Consider the following 16,811-nt stretch of genomic DNA (forward strand, 5'->3'; position numbering starts at 1 on the left):
CAATATTTTTATCTGCTTCATTTAGTGGCAAGGAAAAAGTAATATAATGCAATTCAACTAGAGTTTGGGGTTTTGCCTAGTAGATATGATAGACAGCTAAGAGGAGAAAGGGAATGGAGTGAGTGAGTAGGTATCGGTTTCCTATTTCTGCTGTAACAAATCACCACAAACTTTGTGGCTTAAAATACAGACTTAAAATATTAGAGTTGCAGAGGTCAGAAGTGTCATTGAGCTGAAATCAAGGTGTGGGCACAGCTGCATTCCTTCTGGAAACTCTAGAGGAGAATCTGTTTCTTTGACTTTTCCAGCTCCTACAGTCTGCCCACATTCACTGGCTTATAGTTCCCTTCCTCCATCTTTAAAGCCAGCAACATCAGGCCAAGTCTTTCTCATGCTGCCATCTCTTTGGTTCTCTCTTCTAATTCCCTCTCCCACTTTTAAGGATGCTTGTGATTGCATTGGGCCTATCTGACTAATCCAGAATAATCTCCCTATCCTAAAGTCAACTGATTAGCAACACTAACTCCATCTGCAACCTTAATTCCCCTCTGCCAGGTAACCTAACAGACCCACAGGGTTCTGGGGATTAGGACACGGGCATCTTTGGGGAGGCCAGCATTCTGCCTGTGATAATAACAACACATGATGGATGGAATTTAAACTGGGTAAGTAGGCAAATGAAGAAGATGGTAGGAAGGTAGAGTGAAAAAGTGGCTAGATCAGCAGATTGGGGAAATAATCTGATGGGATTGAAACATTGTAGCAGTAGAGAAGAAATTTTCTAAATGGTGCCCTTTCTGGTAATGGAAAAGGCTAGTGTAGGACCATGGGGGTAAGTATCTGATGTAAGGTTGTAGAAAAGATCAGATGAGGAGGTCACGGAAGTGGAATTCCAGGTCGTGGGATAAGTCATCCCTGTGGATGGTAGTCACGAAGAATGATGAACAAACTTCAGTGTAGGAAAGAAGACTGATGATGCAAGGAAAGGCATAAACCCCACAAGCTAGATGAGCCTGTAAGTGAAAAGGAGCCTGTGGTGGTGCAGACTTGCCCAGAATCAGAAGGATGGAGCCCTGACATGCAACTCCACTCCCAGGGGCTGAGCTCAAAGTCACAGAGTCTGTGCAATGACCCCCTTGGGATGTGGGAGCCAAGGTCAAATCTCAGGAGAGACCAGCATTCCAGATTGTCCCCCGCCCCCCTCCCGTGGCTTCCATGAGCAGCAGGAAGTGCTGGGCTTGAGGACCATGGGCTCTACCTGGCCTGGAAGGAGATGGCACTCCTGTGCCAGAGTAGGCACAGAGTAGGCACCCACAGCCTACTCTGGCTGTGACACAGTAGACTAGGAGGCAAGCAAGGGACCAAGTCACTCCCTGTATGTCGGGGGTAGGGGAAGGGTCTCCCATGAGGGGTGAGATCCCTCATTGTCCCCAGCCTCACAGCAGAATCACACTAGGTTGCAAGAGCAGAAATCTCACCAGGCCAGGGAGACGATCCCAAGAGAGAAAGGAAGAGGGTATAGCAAGGCCTTTTGTAGACAGTCAAGCCCTAGGCAGATAGAAGAGAAAAATACCATTCATGGTGATAGTGATTCCAAAGCCGTTTGATTCATTTAGCAAACATTCATCAAACACCGACCTGGTGCAGAGCCCTGTGGCAGGCACCGTGGGTGTTACAAACTTGAGGCAGGCCTGGACATTCACCTTAAAGGGCCTGTGCTTTCTTAGAGGAGCTAAACCATGTCCATACATCCCACTGTCATTCAGGATAGTGTCTGGTGAGGGTGGTGGGGGACAGATAAAGAAAAGTAGGCTGCCTGTAAAGGAGATCTTTGGGCTGGTCTTCCAGGGGTGTTCCCTGTCATCCCAACATTAAGTGGAAACCTCTGAGGGTTGTTGTGGCTTTAGGTCTCTCCCACTGGCCCACCTTGACCTTGATGGTGGGTCTGCAAATGGAAAGGACTTGGCCACTTCTGTTGACTGACAGAGGGAGGTGGAGTGGGGAAAGAGAGCACCTTTCCCTAAGAAAATCTGAAACCCTGGGTTGTGCCAACTACCTGGCTTGGCAAAGATCAGATGTCATGAGTAGGATAGCTGGAGATAAAGGAAAGGTAGCAACTACACACCAGAGATAAGAGAATGTGACATCCTGGATGGGTCTGCATCTGCAGGCAGCAGGATCAGGCAGATAACCAAGGCTATGGAGATTGTTCCACGGACTTCTGGCTCACGTACTTGCCATGAAGAGAGCCCCAATGCGGGAGCTAGGAGGACACTCTCCCTCAGTTTCACTTCAGGTAGTTTCACTCCACTTCTTGAAAGCACACCTGCTCAGCTTTTTCCTCTCTCTTCTGTTTGCTGGTGCTAACTAGTTTCCTCTCCCAGGGACTTGAAAACAACTGGTGAAATAGCTTACTGCCACTGCAACAGAACCATCTCCTCCAGGATCTGCCTCACTCCTTGACAACAACTTGCTCCATAACAAGCCCAGTGCCCAGTCCTATCTCCCTGCAGAAAGAAGCAGCTACTGCTGTGTACTTTTTGCCCTAGAGACTTCAAGATTGACAGCAGTCATCACATTGTGTTTCACACTCACTGATAAGTGGACAAGGCAACTGAAGAGGAAATGATTTAGTATAAACTGGAGTCTCGGCAAATATATTGGAACGTTGACACTCTATGTAGCTGGGAAGGCTCAGCTTCCAGAGGTCTTAGCTAACCTCCACCCCAAAGAGGGGCACAGGAATGATGGGGGAAGAGGCACTAGGATGTAAACCATGAGCAGTCTGTCATCTTTGGATTTCATCAGTCAAACAAGCAAGAGGTACAAATGACAGTTGTAAGGAGGCATGGCATTGGTACATGTAAGGCACTCAATAATTTGGTAAATGAATAAATAAATGGTTTAATGAATAAGGTTGATCACTTTAGGTAGGGGGTGAAGAAGATTGGAGGGCACTGACCAGGCAAATACAGAAAATAATGGTGGTACAGGCCAGGCGTGGTGGCTTACGCCTGTAATCCCAGCACTTTGGGAGGCAGAGACGAGCAGATCACGAGGTCAGGAGATCAAGACCATCCTGGCTAACACAGTGAAACCCCATCTCTACTAAAAATACAAAAAAATTAGCCAGGCGTGGTGGCGGGTGCCTGTAGTCCGAGCTACTCGGGAGGCTGAGGCAGCATAATGGTGGGAACCCGGGAGGCGGAGCTCGTAGTGAGCCGAGATCGCGCCACTGCACTCCAGCCTGGGCGACAAAGTGAGACTCTGTCTCAAAAAAAAAAAATGGTGGTACAAAGAGGATTATGTGTCCTATGGAAGGCAGGAAACCTACTTAGTGATAGTAATTACATAACAGTCTTGATATTGCTTCTGGGCCTTGCAGAACCTAAAATGTTTCCTTTCTGCCCTTTACAGAAGAAGTTTCCCCAATCCAGGGTGCCTCCACATTAGATCACTATAGTGCTGCTAATAATCGTAAAATTAAAAGGACAGGACTTGTGTGGACCTAAAGGCTAGCCCTGGACACTAAGGCCTCAAAGAAAAGGTAGAGTTCTGGATTCTGAGTTGTCCTAGAGCTTAAGGGCCTTGATCTTCATTGGACGCAGAGCATGTCAATCTGAAGTTTTCAGCAAATGAGCTTAGAGCTCACTGAGAGCCCCTCCTTGACCCTTCCAGTCCCGCCCCCTGTCACTTAACAACCCGAATCTTTCCCGCCTTGTCTAAGTCCTCTCAGGCCAACCTTGGCGGGAGGCTCCTGGGATCGGCTCCCTGCCCTTCCCACCTTAGGGTGTCCTCAGAGACAGACTTTTATTCCCTCAGTAAAGAGACAGGCTCTTATTCTCTCAGCAGCCCAGCCCCTCACCTCCCCTCAGCCACAGCCACGTCAGTGGCCACCGTCTTCAACGTCATCACCTCAGCCTAGTTGCCACTCCAGTTGAGGCACTGACTGGCGTCATGTCTGCCACAGGGGATCGAGACCCGATCCAAGAGGACCAGGAGGCCCCAGTGAGCGAGGAGGGAGCGCAGGCCGAGGCCGGAGGTGACCGGGAGGGCGGTGACTCTGGCCCCGACAGTGGCAACACGGTGCCCGCGGCCGAGGTGGCCGGAGTCGCAGGGCCCATGAGAGGCCTCGGGGAGGAGGAGGGTGGGCAGGCGGCAGGCTTGGCCGCAGCCCCCGGGAGCGGGAACGCCGAGGAAGACTGGGAGATCAGGATAGTAGTGGAGATGGTGGAGGAGGAGGAAGATGAGGAGGAGGAGGAGGAAGATGAGGAGGAGGAAGAGGAGGAGGAGGAGGAGGAAGAGAGGAACGAGGCGGACAACATCAACTTGGTCGCGGCCGCCCATCGCTACCCCATAATAGGCTTTCGTGTGGAGTTTCTGGGCATGGTCCACTCCCTTCTCCGCCGCATCTATCTCAACGACCACATCCTGATCCGGATGCGTGCCAGCCACCTGATGCGGAGGCGCCGCACTGCGGCACCCAGTAGCTCAGATGCGGCGTCCAGTGGCTCAGATGAGCCCCGGCTGTTGCTGGTGCCTGAGAGGCTGGGCGCGGGGGACGCGGGCCCTGAGGGCGAGGGCCTGGGCCTGCTCCAGGAGGCCGCGTCGGCCCCAGAGCCTGAGGTGCCAGCAGACCCGGCCGAGATGGCCAGGGAGCCTGCAGAAGAGCCCGCAGAGAAGGCATCAGAGAAGCCTACAGAGGAGGCCGCAGAGGAGGAGCTTGCAGAGGAGGCCGCAGAGGAGCCGGCCACAGAGGAACGGGCTGCAGAGGAGGAGTCCGCAGAGGAACCGGCAGCAGAGGAGGAGCCCGCAGAGGAACCGGCCGCAGAGGAACCGGCCACAGAGGAGGCTGCTGCCCCCGAGGGTGAGGAACGGGCTATCTGCAGTGGCGGGGAGGCAGGGACCCATGCACCCAAGGGTTCCAGGCAGGGACGCGGTGCGCACACAGCTGGTGAAGCGGGTGGTGACGGGGGGTCGGGGCCTCGGGTGGTGAAGTGGGGGTCAGGGCCCTCCTGAAACTTAAGGCCAAATGTGTCCCAATGAGTCGAAGCCTAATTCTCTAACGACCTCTATGATTTTTGAGAAAGCATGCCGCCCTCTACCAACCTGTGTTTGATAGAAGATCTGAGATCATCAATGCCATTTGGGGGGCCCACAGATGAATGGCCAGGTAGATAGGGGTTCAGGAGGGAGCTCAGCAGGAAACAAGAAACAACGGAAAGAAAAGAACAGGCAAATGGCAGGCATCCTTTTTTGTTCATGGCTTTTCAAAGTGTAAATATTCTTAGAAAGTTGATCCTCAAATGATGAAGTGATACAGGGGCCCTTCGTAAAAATGAAACATTCAGGGGGGTGAGGAACCAATGAGCTTCACCATAGAATTTGTCTTTTGAGGCAACAAATATTTTCCCAACAAAGTTCTGACCAAAGCACTTAGAATGAGATCAGACACCATGATTCTGATCTCTTCTCCAAAGAACTAGAAATAATCAGCAGCTTTGGGTGGGAGATTTACTGGAAAAAAGGGAAATAGTGTCACTGTGGAAATGATCAGGCAGCAGCAACGTGAGGGCCATGGCACTGTTGTGAAAACCAGTAGGAAGGTGCCCAGCTATTCCTTTCTTAGTTAAGTCTATCCTCCTGCTTCTCCTGAGGGTGGAGTACTGAGTGCGTTGCTAGTTATAAATTGGGCTATATTTTCTGTGAATGTCTGGTCCCAACGTCTGTATTATTCTTCACTAAAGAAGTCACTAAATATCAGCATGAAAAGTGGGATGAAGAGGCCCAAGATGCTGCAGGCGAGGAAGAGAAAGAAGAGAAAGAGAAGGATGCAGAAAACAAGGTGAAGAACTCCAAAGCGACCTAGACGCAGCAGAGGGGAAGCCGAGAAAATCCAGGTATCTCTGTATAGCTTTGAGAATCCCTCAACTATTCCTGGCATTTACCTGTTACTGACAGTTTTATTTAAAAAAAAAAATTCCCAGTAAATTAATTAAGAAAAAGTTTTAGTTTAAAAATTCAATTTAACTTACTTAAAATGTTACTAGAATATTCATGTACCTAGTAATATGAACTGCAGTGTGTTCTGAAATATACTTCATGGCTACTCATTTGTTCGTGTTGAGGTCTTTTGTCCTCTAGCTGCAGGACTACTAACAAGTGGCAAATGTATCAGACCTACTACCTAAGATCAATATTTGTGTAGAAAACAGTTGCCAGACGCAGCATCTAACTTTCTTGGGCCACACATTAGTTGGGACTTCATTACTTAGCCACAGAAATGCAGGCTCCCATAGTAACTAGGAGACAACTCAATGCCTTTTACAAAGTGACTGTTTACAAATAGCAAAAAGCTAAGAATTTCAAGTAGGACCACATTTAATGACTAATACCTAAATATTTGTTTAGCTATATATCTTTGTATTTTATGTGACAACGAAAAGAATGTGTGTAATTTAAGTCATAAGGCATATCTGTCTTTGAGTATATTTAAATGGTTAACATTTTTTCTTTTTTTTTGCATTTTCACAGCTGTATTATTTCATAACAGCTTCTTTCCCATATGGTAGATATGGAAACCAAGGGTCTGGGAGAGTAAGGGAGTATCATTTGTGGAACTAGCACAGGCTGTTAAAGCTTGAGATATTTATTTAAATCCCAGAATTGCCTCTCATGTAAAAACAACAACAACAAGCTTTTCTGGTGCTAGGGAGACAAGGTTGGTGTGATCGTTTGACTGGAACCATCAGTTCCACAAGCACCCTGATATCTAAGCTTGCAAGTTACAAAAGGAAAAGGTGTTCTTCTCTACTTGTTTAAGATATAGCACACAAATGTTGCAGATATACACAGAGCTGGCCATTTTCTCCTATTTAGAAAGTCACTGGTGCTGGTTAATGTACCATTGTTTATTTTTTTCTCATTTCATTCTGTAGTTGGGAAGAATAGAAAGAAGATGAAGAAAGAAGACTGTTGCTCATTGTTTTTATTTTATTTTATTCAGATGCCTGTGAGAATTTTAACATATATCATTCCAAAGTTCATTACCTTAAAAGTGATATCTAGTGACATCTAACTTTTATCTTTCACAAATGTATTTGACAGTGTTTGTTCAAGTTAGAAATAAAAGTTTGTTTTAAATGAATAAATTGAAACATGGAGAGATTTTTCAGTAAATAATTCTGACTCAAATCTCTCTTTTACCTCTTTGTTTTGGCCCACAATACCTTCATTGAAAGATATTACTTTCCATTTAGTAAGACTGTTTTAAATTCTTTTACTGCAGCCAACAGTCATTTAAAATGTCAAGTTTAAAACCATTTTTGAAAAGAGAGAGATGGGGCTCAAGTCTTTAGAGCTGTACTGTCTACTACCTTAGTCACTAGTAATGTTGTGGCTGCTGAGAACTTGTAATATGGCTAGTCTGTTTAATATGTGCTGTAAGTGTGAAAATAATATTGCATATCTTACTAATGATTTTCATACTGATTACATGTTGAGATGATAATACTTGAATTAAAATGAAATATTAAAGTTTTTGTTGGTTTCTTTTTATTTTCAAATGTGGCCACTAGAACATTTAGAATTACCCATGTAGATCACATTACATGTCTATTGGACAATACTGCTCTAGAGCATGGTTTTGAAGAAAATTTCATGGATGACTCAGGTTGCCTGGAAGCCACATGGTATTGCTGAGCTTGGGCCCAGACTTTGATTTGGAGCAGTGGTTCTCAAAGTTTGGTCCCCAAACAGCATCATCAGCATTACCTGGGAATTCTCAGACTCCACCCAAGACCTACAGAATCTGAAAATCTGGGGTGGGGTCAGCAATCTGTGTTTTAACACACCCCCCAGGGGCTTCTGATGAACACTAAGGTTTGAGAACCACTGGTTTCAAGCAACAGAGGAAGAAGCTGAGCACCTCCTGTCGAGCCAGGGTTAATTCACTGGCTCGGGGCTGTTTCAGGTAAACTGAAAGGGACAGCAAGGGATGGGCTGGGGAGAAGACTAGAATTCACAGGGGCTGAGGCCTAGAGAGGAAAAATGCATAAAGGAAAAAGTCGGGTCCAAAAGGATACAAACATGATACCATGCATATGACTTCTAAGAAAACATACAAATGATCACCATAAATTGATTATGGGTACATATAGAGAGACTAAAAGATGTGCTTGTAAGAGATGCGTACAAGTGTAGCATACAGAAAGGTGTGCATTTGAAAGAAGCACATTTGAGATGGTGGTTACCTCTCAGGGAAAGAAAGGGAGGGGCATTCTAGTAGAGAAGTCTCCACAGCAGGCATCAACTATATTTGTAATTTTACATTTCTTAAGCTGAATAGTAGATATATGGATGTTTATAGTAATGTTTTCTACAATTTTGTGTAGGTCTGAAATATTTCTAAAGTGGGAGGAGGAAGGGGAGCAGTTCTTCCCACACCACTGGGGCAGGACTTAGAGGAGTCTGAGAATTCTAGAACCCAACCTGGCCTTTGAGGTCATTGTGAAGGTACATTTGTCATGGAAGGAGATAAACCATTAAATAAAACATGCTGTATCCGTTTATTTAAACATTTCAAATATTTAGACATATGGTATGTGGATCCCAAGTTGAACTCTTGTTCTAAACCCTGAAAATGTTACAGGTGAGCCAGGCTCATTATCTGGCCTATAACCCCTTTCCCTTCCTCCCTCCATGCCCCTTTGTTACCTGAGCACAGTAGGGCCCCTTGCTTCTGAAAAGTGCTTGTTGCAGTAACCCATCTTGCCATAGGACTTGGACTTCGTCCCTGACCCAGGCTACAGTGCAACCACCAATCACCTCGTCTCTTCTGCTCACCCCCCAACCACACCCCCTCTTTATTCTCCAGGTGTCCAAACGCAAAACCTCTTCAATGGCCCTTCTCCTCCATACCAAATATCAATGCGCACCTGAGAGCCATCAGCTTGGTCAGGCACACCTGCGTGGACGCCCGTTATTCTCAGCACCACCTCTTAAGAACATTTTACTTCGGCCGGGCTCAGTGGCTCACGCCTGTAATCCCAGCACTTTGGGAGGCCGAGACGAGCAGATCACGAGGTCAGGAGATCGAGACCATCCTGGCTAACACAGTGAAACCCCGTCTCTACTAAAACTACAAAAAAGATTAGCCAGGCGTGGTGGCGGGCGCCTGTAGTCCCAGCTACTCGGAAGGCTGAGGCAGGAGAAGGCGTGAACCTGGGAGGTGGAGCTTGCAGTAAGCCAACATCGAGCCACTGCACTCCAGCCTGGGCGACAGTGCGAGACTCCGTCTCAAAAAAAAAAATTTTTACTTCTCTGACAACCTTCAGCTGTGAGTTGTCAATATCCTATTTGATTTCCCGCCCCATGTCACAGACAGAGATGGACTACAGAATAGGCTTTATTGAATTTATTTGCTTTGCATATATCATAAATCAAAAAAGCTAAAGAAGTAGAAAAGTTGTCAGAATATGCCTTTAGGCATTTAAAAAGAACTTAATCTCTTCATTTAAAAACAGAGCTTTGTTGTTAACTGTGAAAAAGAAATTGTTATTGGAGAGTTCTCAGAGTGAGAATAGCTGAATACAGGTTCACTGTGAAAAAAAGGAAGGGAGGTGTAACAGCTGCGTTGTTAACTGTGGAAAAGAAATTGTTATTGGAGGGTTCTCAGAGTGAGAATAACTGAATACGGGTTCACTGTGAAAAAGGGAAGGGAGGTGTAACAGCGAATCTACCAGTAGTACCCAGATACAGGGCATCTACCTTAATATATTGTTCACTATGGGAATACAAAGGAAATAAAATTCACTCAATCAAAATAGCATTATCAAAATGGCAAAGGCACAGTATCAGGAAAAATAGATGTTATATAGAGAAAATGCAAAATTTAGCATGTAATTGTACTGTGTCACATTATACCAGCATCAGCAAAACCCAGCACCAAGTGTTTAGCTCTGACACCTCACTACCTCTCTGGATTTTTTTGCATGGGGCAGCACCCCACTCAGAATATAAAGGCACAGTCAGATGTCCAGGCCTGCACTTCTGTTTAAGCAAAGCAGCACAGTGTAACAGAGGCAGACACAGTGATAACTACTCAGAAGTCACTTCTGGGTCTCCTAGAAAAATGAGCTAGGTTTACTGCCCAGACTTCCAAAGGGAGCTCTCCCTTAGTGTTTGGTGGGTTTGGGGGATGGAATGAAGGGAAAGACATAGAAAGGAAGATTTAACTAACTTCTAGTGAACCTAGATGAGATTCTAGGGTGGTCTGCATCTCAGAAAGCCAGCCAATTAAGGAACTGGCTCTGGGGGTAAAGGTGCCTACATCTTCATCCTCAGCCGGGGAGTTATTAATGGAGGCTGTGCTACAAAAGAAAAAGACCGTGTGGCAACATTTGCTGGGTTACTTGCCCCCTCCCCTCATAGCTGACCATCCCTCTCATCCTCTTTCTCACTCTCCCTTTTTGGTCTTCCCTCTTCTCCGTGGCTGGGGGATGAGTGGGTCACTGGAATGTAGGGTCTCTTCAGCCTAGTAACTTTTGAGGTGTGTGCCTCTAGGAATTAGGGTGGGGAAAAGCTGATGTACTCACTTAAAGCTTCCAGGTAGCAGAAAGTTCATTTCTCTGTGGCTTTGGGATTGCAATCTTGCTTTGGGCTAAAACCTTGTAAAGCAAAGACAGCTGAGGGGAAAGGACAAGAAGCTCCATGGAGTTCTCCACCTTAAGGCTGGAACCAGAGAGGAAGGAGCTCCAGTGGCTCCAGATGTGCATCAAGGCAGTAAGCTTGCCATCTGCCTGATGGAAAGTACAGCTTTTGGCATCTGCAGAACTCTAATTTCAATAGGGTCTTCAGTGCTTAACAGGATATACATGATAGGCAGTGATTTCTGTGCGATCAGAGAGGGTCACAGTAGTATTGGGACAAGAAGCAAAACACTGATGGACTAACCCTCCAGAGGAGTAAGATAATTCCCAAGAAGCATTCTGCATCATAGGGAGGTGCTCGCTGCAGCCAGGCCTGTGACAGGTCGACATGGGGCAGGTCCAAAGAGGGAGCTTTGTGTAAGTGCTCTGCGTGTTACTATCACCCAAGGAGAAAGCATCAGGGGCCCCCAGGGACACAGGGAAGATGTTTCAAGGGGTGATAGGCTGATTGGAGAACTGGCTGTGCAGAAATTTTCTTGGAGACCCAGAATTTTCACTTCCACCACCTCCTTTAGGATGCCTTGCAAAGCTTAGAGCAACAACCAAATAATTGCAGCATCCACCTAGGCTCATAAAACCTAAAGGCCAATCTTTGGGTCAAATTATCTGAATGTTTCCATTAGAATTACCTTATTTGGTTGAGGGAAATGACAATTTTCTAATTGCTCCAACAAAATGTTTTTGCTTTCTCCCTTCTAAAGCACATTGTCCAAAGTTAAAGATTTTGCAATTTTAACGCAGTGCAAATGTTTTCCATAGTTTTAATAGAGGAAATGCTGGGTTTCTGGGTGCTGGCAGTGACTACATGGAAGGTTAAGCATTCATGACATTTATTTCATTCAAATAATTATGTTTTAATTCGCATTTCTAAGGCTATTTTGCTTAATAAATTCTTATTTTTCTTAATAAATTCTTAGTTTGCTTAATACTTATTTTGCTTAATAAAAGTGGTCACAGTAAAAAGATCACTACATAGAATTAATACAGCTATTAGCAATTATCATTTAAAATGCTGATGCTTGGCCGGGCACGGTGGCTCACGCCTGTAATCCCAGCACTTTGGGAGGCCGAGGCGGGCGGATCACAAGGTCAGGAGATCAAGACCATCCTGGCCAACATGGTGAAACCCCGTCTCTACTAAAAATACGAAAACAAAATTAGCCGGGCGTGGTGGCGGGCGCCTGTAGTCCCAGCTACTCGGGAGACTGAGGCTGGAGAGTGGCGTGAACCCGGGAGGCGGAGCTTGCAGTGAGCCGAGATCGCGCCACTGCACTCCAGTCTGGGTAACAGAGAGAGATTCCGTCTCAAAAAAAAAAATAAATAAATAAAATAAGTACTGATGCTCCACACAAGAGCTCTTTATTGCATGATTTCTGCCATGTGGCTCCATGCTTTGGCTTTGTTCCTGGCCAGGGAGAACCAGACAGGCTCAACTGGCTCAACGGGCTTCTGGAACTTGGCTGGGAGAGATGAAGATCGTTTGGTTTCTTTTTCCATGGCAGGCACTTGCAGTATCTTCTGAGCTTCAAATCCAACTGGAACCACAGCAAATAACACACAAGCAATAAGGAACCCCAGAGATATTGGGGTATGTTGTTTATGGAATGCCATAAAATGTTTCCTCCTTTCAGGTTTCCTCTGATCCCCCTGCTCTAGTGCTTTCTAAACCCTTCTCCCTTTGGTGCCAGACTTCTAAAAGTTAGGATCTGTGTGATGCCATGGGTGGTATGTCAAAGGGGTAAAATCAACATGGCTATGGCCACAGGGCCCTGGGCATGGGAAGGCCTGGGAGGTAATACTTATGGCTATAACTGCCAATCTTCAGGTGGTTATTACTGGATTGTCTTACATCTTTGAACTGAGACCAGAGGGAAACATATTGTATCTACTTAGTTTCTAAAATTTCAACTAAGGTAATGTCATTTGTGTTTGCCAATCCATGATTTCATGTGAAATGAATTGATTGATGACTTAATAGATGCACCCAGTAAAAGTTGATGATAAATAATATTGTACCAACCCAACTACCCCAGCCAAGGAGACTACCTCCGTATTCCTAATTCCACTCCCTCCCTCATCCTGCTTATGGTCAATTGACTTAGTGACTTAGGCTCAACCAGTGGTTCTCAATCCTGGCTACACATTAGAATCACCTAGGGCTCTTTTAAAAACACCAATGCCCATGCCGTTTCCTGAAGCAAATGAATTAGAATCTCTAAGGATGGAGCCAGGACCATCTGTAATTTTTAAAAAAGCTCACTAGGTGATTCTGATGCACAGTGACAGTTATGATTCACTTGATAGGAGTAGAGTGCCCATGAGGCCATTAAAAGCTGTGAGCAAGTCAACTGCTGCTATTTCATGGCCAGAAAATGGGTTCCTGAATTCCTGGTCTAATTTCTTCGTGAGTGGGATTAAGGGAGAGGACAAAGATGGTTCAGTATAAATCCATCCTCCACTCCCCTGCTCCTGTTGAAAAAATTCTCTCTAGCACACAACTTTTTCCGGTGAGATCACATTCTATTATATCCCAGCAGAGTATTCCTCTCAGCTGTCAATATTTCCTCACCACTTACACATCCCTGCTCAGAATACAGAGAAGCTTAAACAAGCCTTCTAAATAATTAAAAACAATTGAATACCATTGGGCCTTTAGAGTGAATTATTTTCAACAGTTTCATTGGAGATGTAGAAAGTGAGAAAATACCGCTTTGCTATGAACTGGAAAGTGACTTGGTACTTTCCTTTTGCATACCCAACCAGAAGAATGTTTCAGTGAGTGACCACAGTTTTGTGCCTAGACAGCTTCTTTGATGAGGCAAAAGACTGGAAGACCCTCTGAAAGTTATACACTGGACTTGTATTAGTCAAAATAATTAGATTTTCCTAAAATAAGCTAATATCTGTATCTAATTAAAAAGCCACGCGAGAAATCATTAAGCTGACTTAAGGTAAGAGACAAGTATTATCTGAGCTTGAAATTGCAAAAGTTTCACAACATTCTGCCGGGGCTGTTTTTTGAGAGGTCAGAATGTATGCTTTTACCCGATTTTGTAGGCTTAGGTGGCTTCGTCTGTGCTCTCTTGTCCTGTTTACGGACACTGGAAGTGAACATCTTTTTAGGTTGGTTTTCATTTGCAGAGTCAGCTCCCTTTAATACAAAAATGAAAACAGAAAGCTTGTAAGTTCTGACATTAAAATGGCAGATTGCTTATTCAGAGGACTGTAGAGTGCAAGCCCTGTCCTGGGTACTATGAGTTTAACAGTATCCAGAAAGAAAGAGATTAGAGATATAGAGATAGATAAGGAGAGAAATAGCATTGAGCCTTTTGGCTTAAAATTTGGTTCACAAAACCTAAGTTGGCTCAAGTTTACCACCTTTCAGACCAGAAAGAAAGAGCTGTCTAATTTTACAAATAGTGAAAGCAGGTTAACAAGATAATTATTTAACTTGAGAACAACCTTTTCCTTAGCACTTTACCAGCACTTAACAGCAAGCTAACAGAACATGGTAGCTGCAAACAAATCTGATCAATTCACTGAAGTGAGTTCCATAAGATTTCTACTTTTCAAAACTAGCTGACATATGACTTGAAGCATTTCTCACATTAGAAAGTAATGTAACTGTAGGTCTTTCCAAAATTCTGCAGTTTATTCTTTTCAAATTAACCTCTTCATAATTGGTCTAAATTAATGAGTTTATATACACTAATGTATCCCTCCTGACAAAAGCTTTAACCAGGCTGAGAGCAGTGGCCTATAATCCCAACACTTTGTGAGGCTCAGGCAGGAGGATCACTTGAGCCCAGGGGTTCAAGACCAGCCTGGGCAACATAGCGAGACCCATCTCTACAAAAAATTTAAAAAATTAGCTGGGGATGGTGGCGCACACCTATAGTGTCTATAGTAGCAGCTACTATGGCGGGGATGAAAGGGAAGGATCGTTTGAGCCTGGGAGGTTGACACTACAATGAGCTGTGATTGTACCACCGCACTCCAGCCAGGACGACAGAGTGGGAACCTGTCTCAAAAAAAAAAAAAAAAAAAAAAAAGCTTTAATAAAGGTGGGCTTTACCCCTCTATGATCCTGCCCCCGTGTAAATACTAATGATGAAAAAGAAAAGACCTTTAAAGCAAAGAGTTAAGCAGGTCCTCGGCAGTCCTTCAACAAATTTAGTAAGCACTTTAAAGTATAGGAGCTTAGACATATCTCTTGATATATGAATTTGGTATGTTTCCTTGAGTCCGTTTTCTGCAGGTTTGATAAGAGGGGAGAAAGGCATCATCCCATCATCTCTTATCCACATGTGGTAGTTAGCCTAGTTTACCACATCACATTTTATAACTTACAGGCAGGTGCCACACCAAACTAAATCAATATGTAGAAATCCAGACATCAAACACAGAAAGGGAACTTGTGTGCTGATATGGAAAGGTGCTCAGAAATAAAAAATTAAATGAAAAAAACAGTATTTATAGTTTGATTCCATTTATAAACATATACTATACATATTGATAGGTATAAAATATCTGTAAAGATAGTCACTCAACTCTTACCCTAGTGATTACCTTTAGGTATTTTTTTAAGCTATGAGGATGCAAAGGCATAAGAATGATAAAATTGACTTTGGGGACTCTGAGGGAAAGGGTGGGAAGGGGGTGAGGGATGAAATACTATGAATTGGGTTACAGTGCACCAAAATCTCACAAATCACCACCAGATAACTTACTCATGTAAACAAATACCACCTGTTCCCCCCAAACCTATGGAAATAAAAAATTAAAAATAAAATAAAATGACTTACTCCTTATTTCTCAACCAATTTCGTGGAGCCTTGCTTTAGAATATTGAGGGCAGGATTTGTTTTGTAGATTCTCTCTATGTTCATGACTTTGCACAACACCCTCCCCCCAACACACTTTTGAGACAGGGTCTCACTCTGTCACCCAGGCTAGAGTGTAGTGGTATGATCTTGACTCACTACAGCCTCCATGCCTGGGCTCAAGTGATCCTCCCACCTCAGCCTCCCGAGTAGCTGGGATGTCAGCGCATGCCACCACACCCAGCTATGTTTTTGTATTTTTGTAAAGATGGAGTTTCAGCATGTTGCCTAAGCTGGTCTTGAACTCCTGAGCTCAAGCAATCCACCTGCCTTGGCCTCCCAGAGTGCTGGGATTATAAACATGAGCCACCGCACCTGGCCTGCACAAACCCTTTAAGAGCATAAAAGCAGGGCACTTTTGTATAAATGCAAAGCAAGTCTTTTTCCCTGAAGAGTCCTCCTGCCTTGATTAATGCTCCCAAAGAGAGGGGGAGCTGCATGTTGGCAAAGTTCCCAATAGAAGCCTAATCAGTGATCCCAGCAACCTTTTTGGAGTGTTTTCTTGGCTACCCCAGGTCCTACCCCATATTTAGGCTCCTTAGTCTCAGCATCGGCTCCAGCTCTGCTCTTAGTTTTCAGCTCTTTCATAGGAATGTGGGCCTTGAAACTCCTCTGCTTCTGCTTTGCCATAGTTATCCAAACTGGCTCTGAGACAGCATAATCTGACTGTTGACCAGCAGGCTTTCCTGAGAAAGAAATGAAAGGAGTTAGAACTGAAGCAAGGCAGGCAGGGTCTTGAGCCTGGCTGGGGCTTACCCACAATAATATCCCAGATGGGACCCTTGTTAATTGCCAAAGGAAAATAAACAGGTATCAACCAGAGAAGGCCCCCCTTTTTTGGGCCCTCCCATAGCTTGGCAAGGCAGGAGTTCCTTGAGTAGTAAAGAAGCTGTACTTAGAAGTGGGCATACTGTCCCTTTACTGGACCCTTCCCTTGTCCATCCCTTGTACCATCTGCAAATCAGGGTAGGACAATGCTTGCCAGGTGGGCTGGGAAAATCCCAAGGATGCCAGAGGCTCAGGCCATTGATGCCATTCCTCTAACTCCTAGAAAAATCTTAGAGTATTTGTTACTTCATAGTCCCTCACACAAGTGTGTGGTTACATAAGTGTGGTTACAGGAATATAAAAGATTTTCCCAAGGAGGGAGTGTGAAGGTCCAAAGGTTTTGGGAGACATTCGTGCCCAAAAGATCGCCTAGCTCTAAATTCTTAGATAT

General features: G+C 44.9%; 2 protein-coding genes across 3 annotated transcripts in view; one reads left to right on the forward strand and one right to left on the reverse strand.

Annotated features, from left to right (window-relative positions):
* The first annotated feature begins 3,717 nt into the window (after positions 1–3,717).
* Positions 3,718–7,565, forward strand: CT47C1 (cancer/testis antigen family 47 member C1). The gene is made up of 3 exons (XM_055268633.1): positions 3,718–4,867; positions 5,748–5,900; positions 6,939–7,565. The coding sequence occupies exons 1-2, from the start codon at positions 3,958–3,960 to the stop codon at positions 5,867–5,869; spliced, it is 1,032 nt and encodes a 343-aa protein (XP_055124608.1). The 5' UTR covers positions 3,718–3,957; the 3' UTR covers positions 5,870–5,900; positions 6,939–7,565.
* Positions 7,566–10,400: 2,835 nt separating this feature from the next.
* KIAA1210 (KIAA1210 ortholog) overlaps positions 10,401–16,811 on the reverse strand; it is a 49,339-nt gene continuing 42,928 nt past the window's right edge. For both annotated transcript variants that reach the window (XM_055268938.2, XM_063634852.1), the window contains exons 10-12: positions 16,115–16,278; positions 13,755–13,860; positions 10,401–12,244 (exon numbers count right to left, since the gene is read on the reverse strand). In XM_055268938.2, the coding sequence (XP_055124913.1) occupies positions 12,069–12,244; positions 13,755–13,860; positions 16,115–16,278 (446 nt within the window). In that variant the 3' untranslated portion in view covers positions 10,401–12,068. The remainder of the gene's footprint in view (positions 12,245–13,754; positions 13,861–16,114; positions 16,279–16,811) is intronic.

This window comes from Symphalangus syndactylus, chromosome X, assembly GCF_028878055.3.
Source record: "Symphalangus syndactylus isolate Jambi chromosome X, NHGRI_mSymSyn1-v2.1_pri, whole genome shotgun sequence".
NCBI lineage: Eukaryota > Metazoa > Chordata > Mammalia > Primates > Hylobatidae > Symphalangus > Symphalangus syndactylus.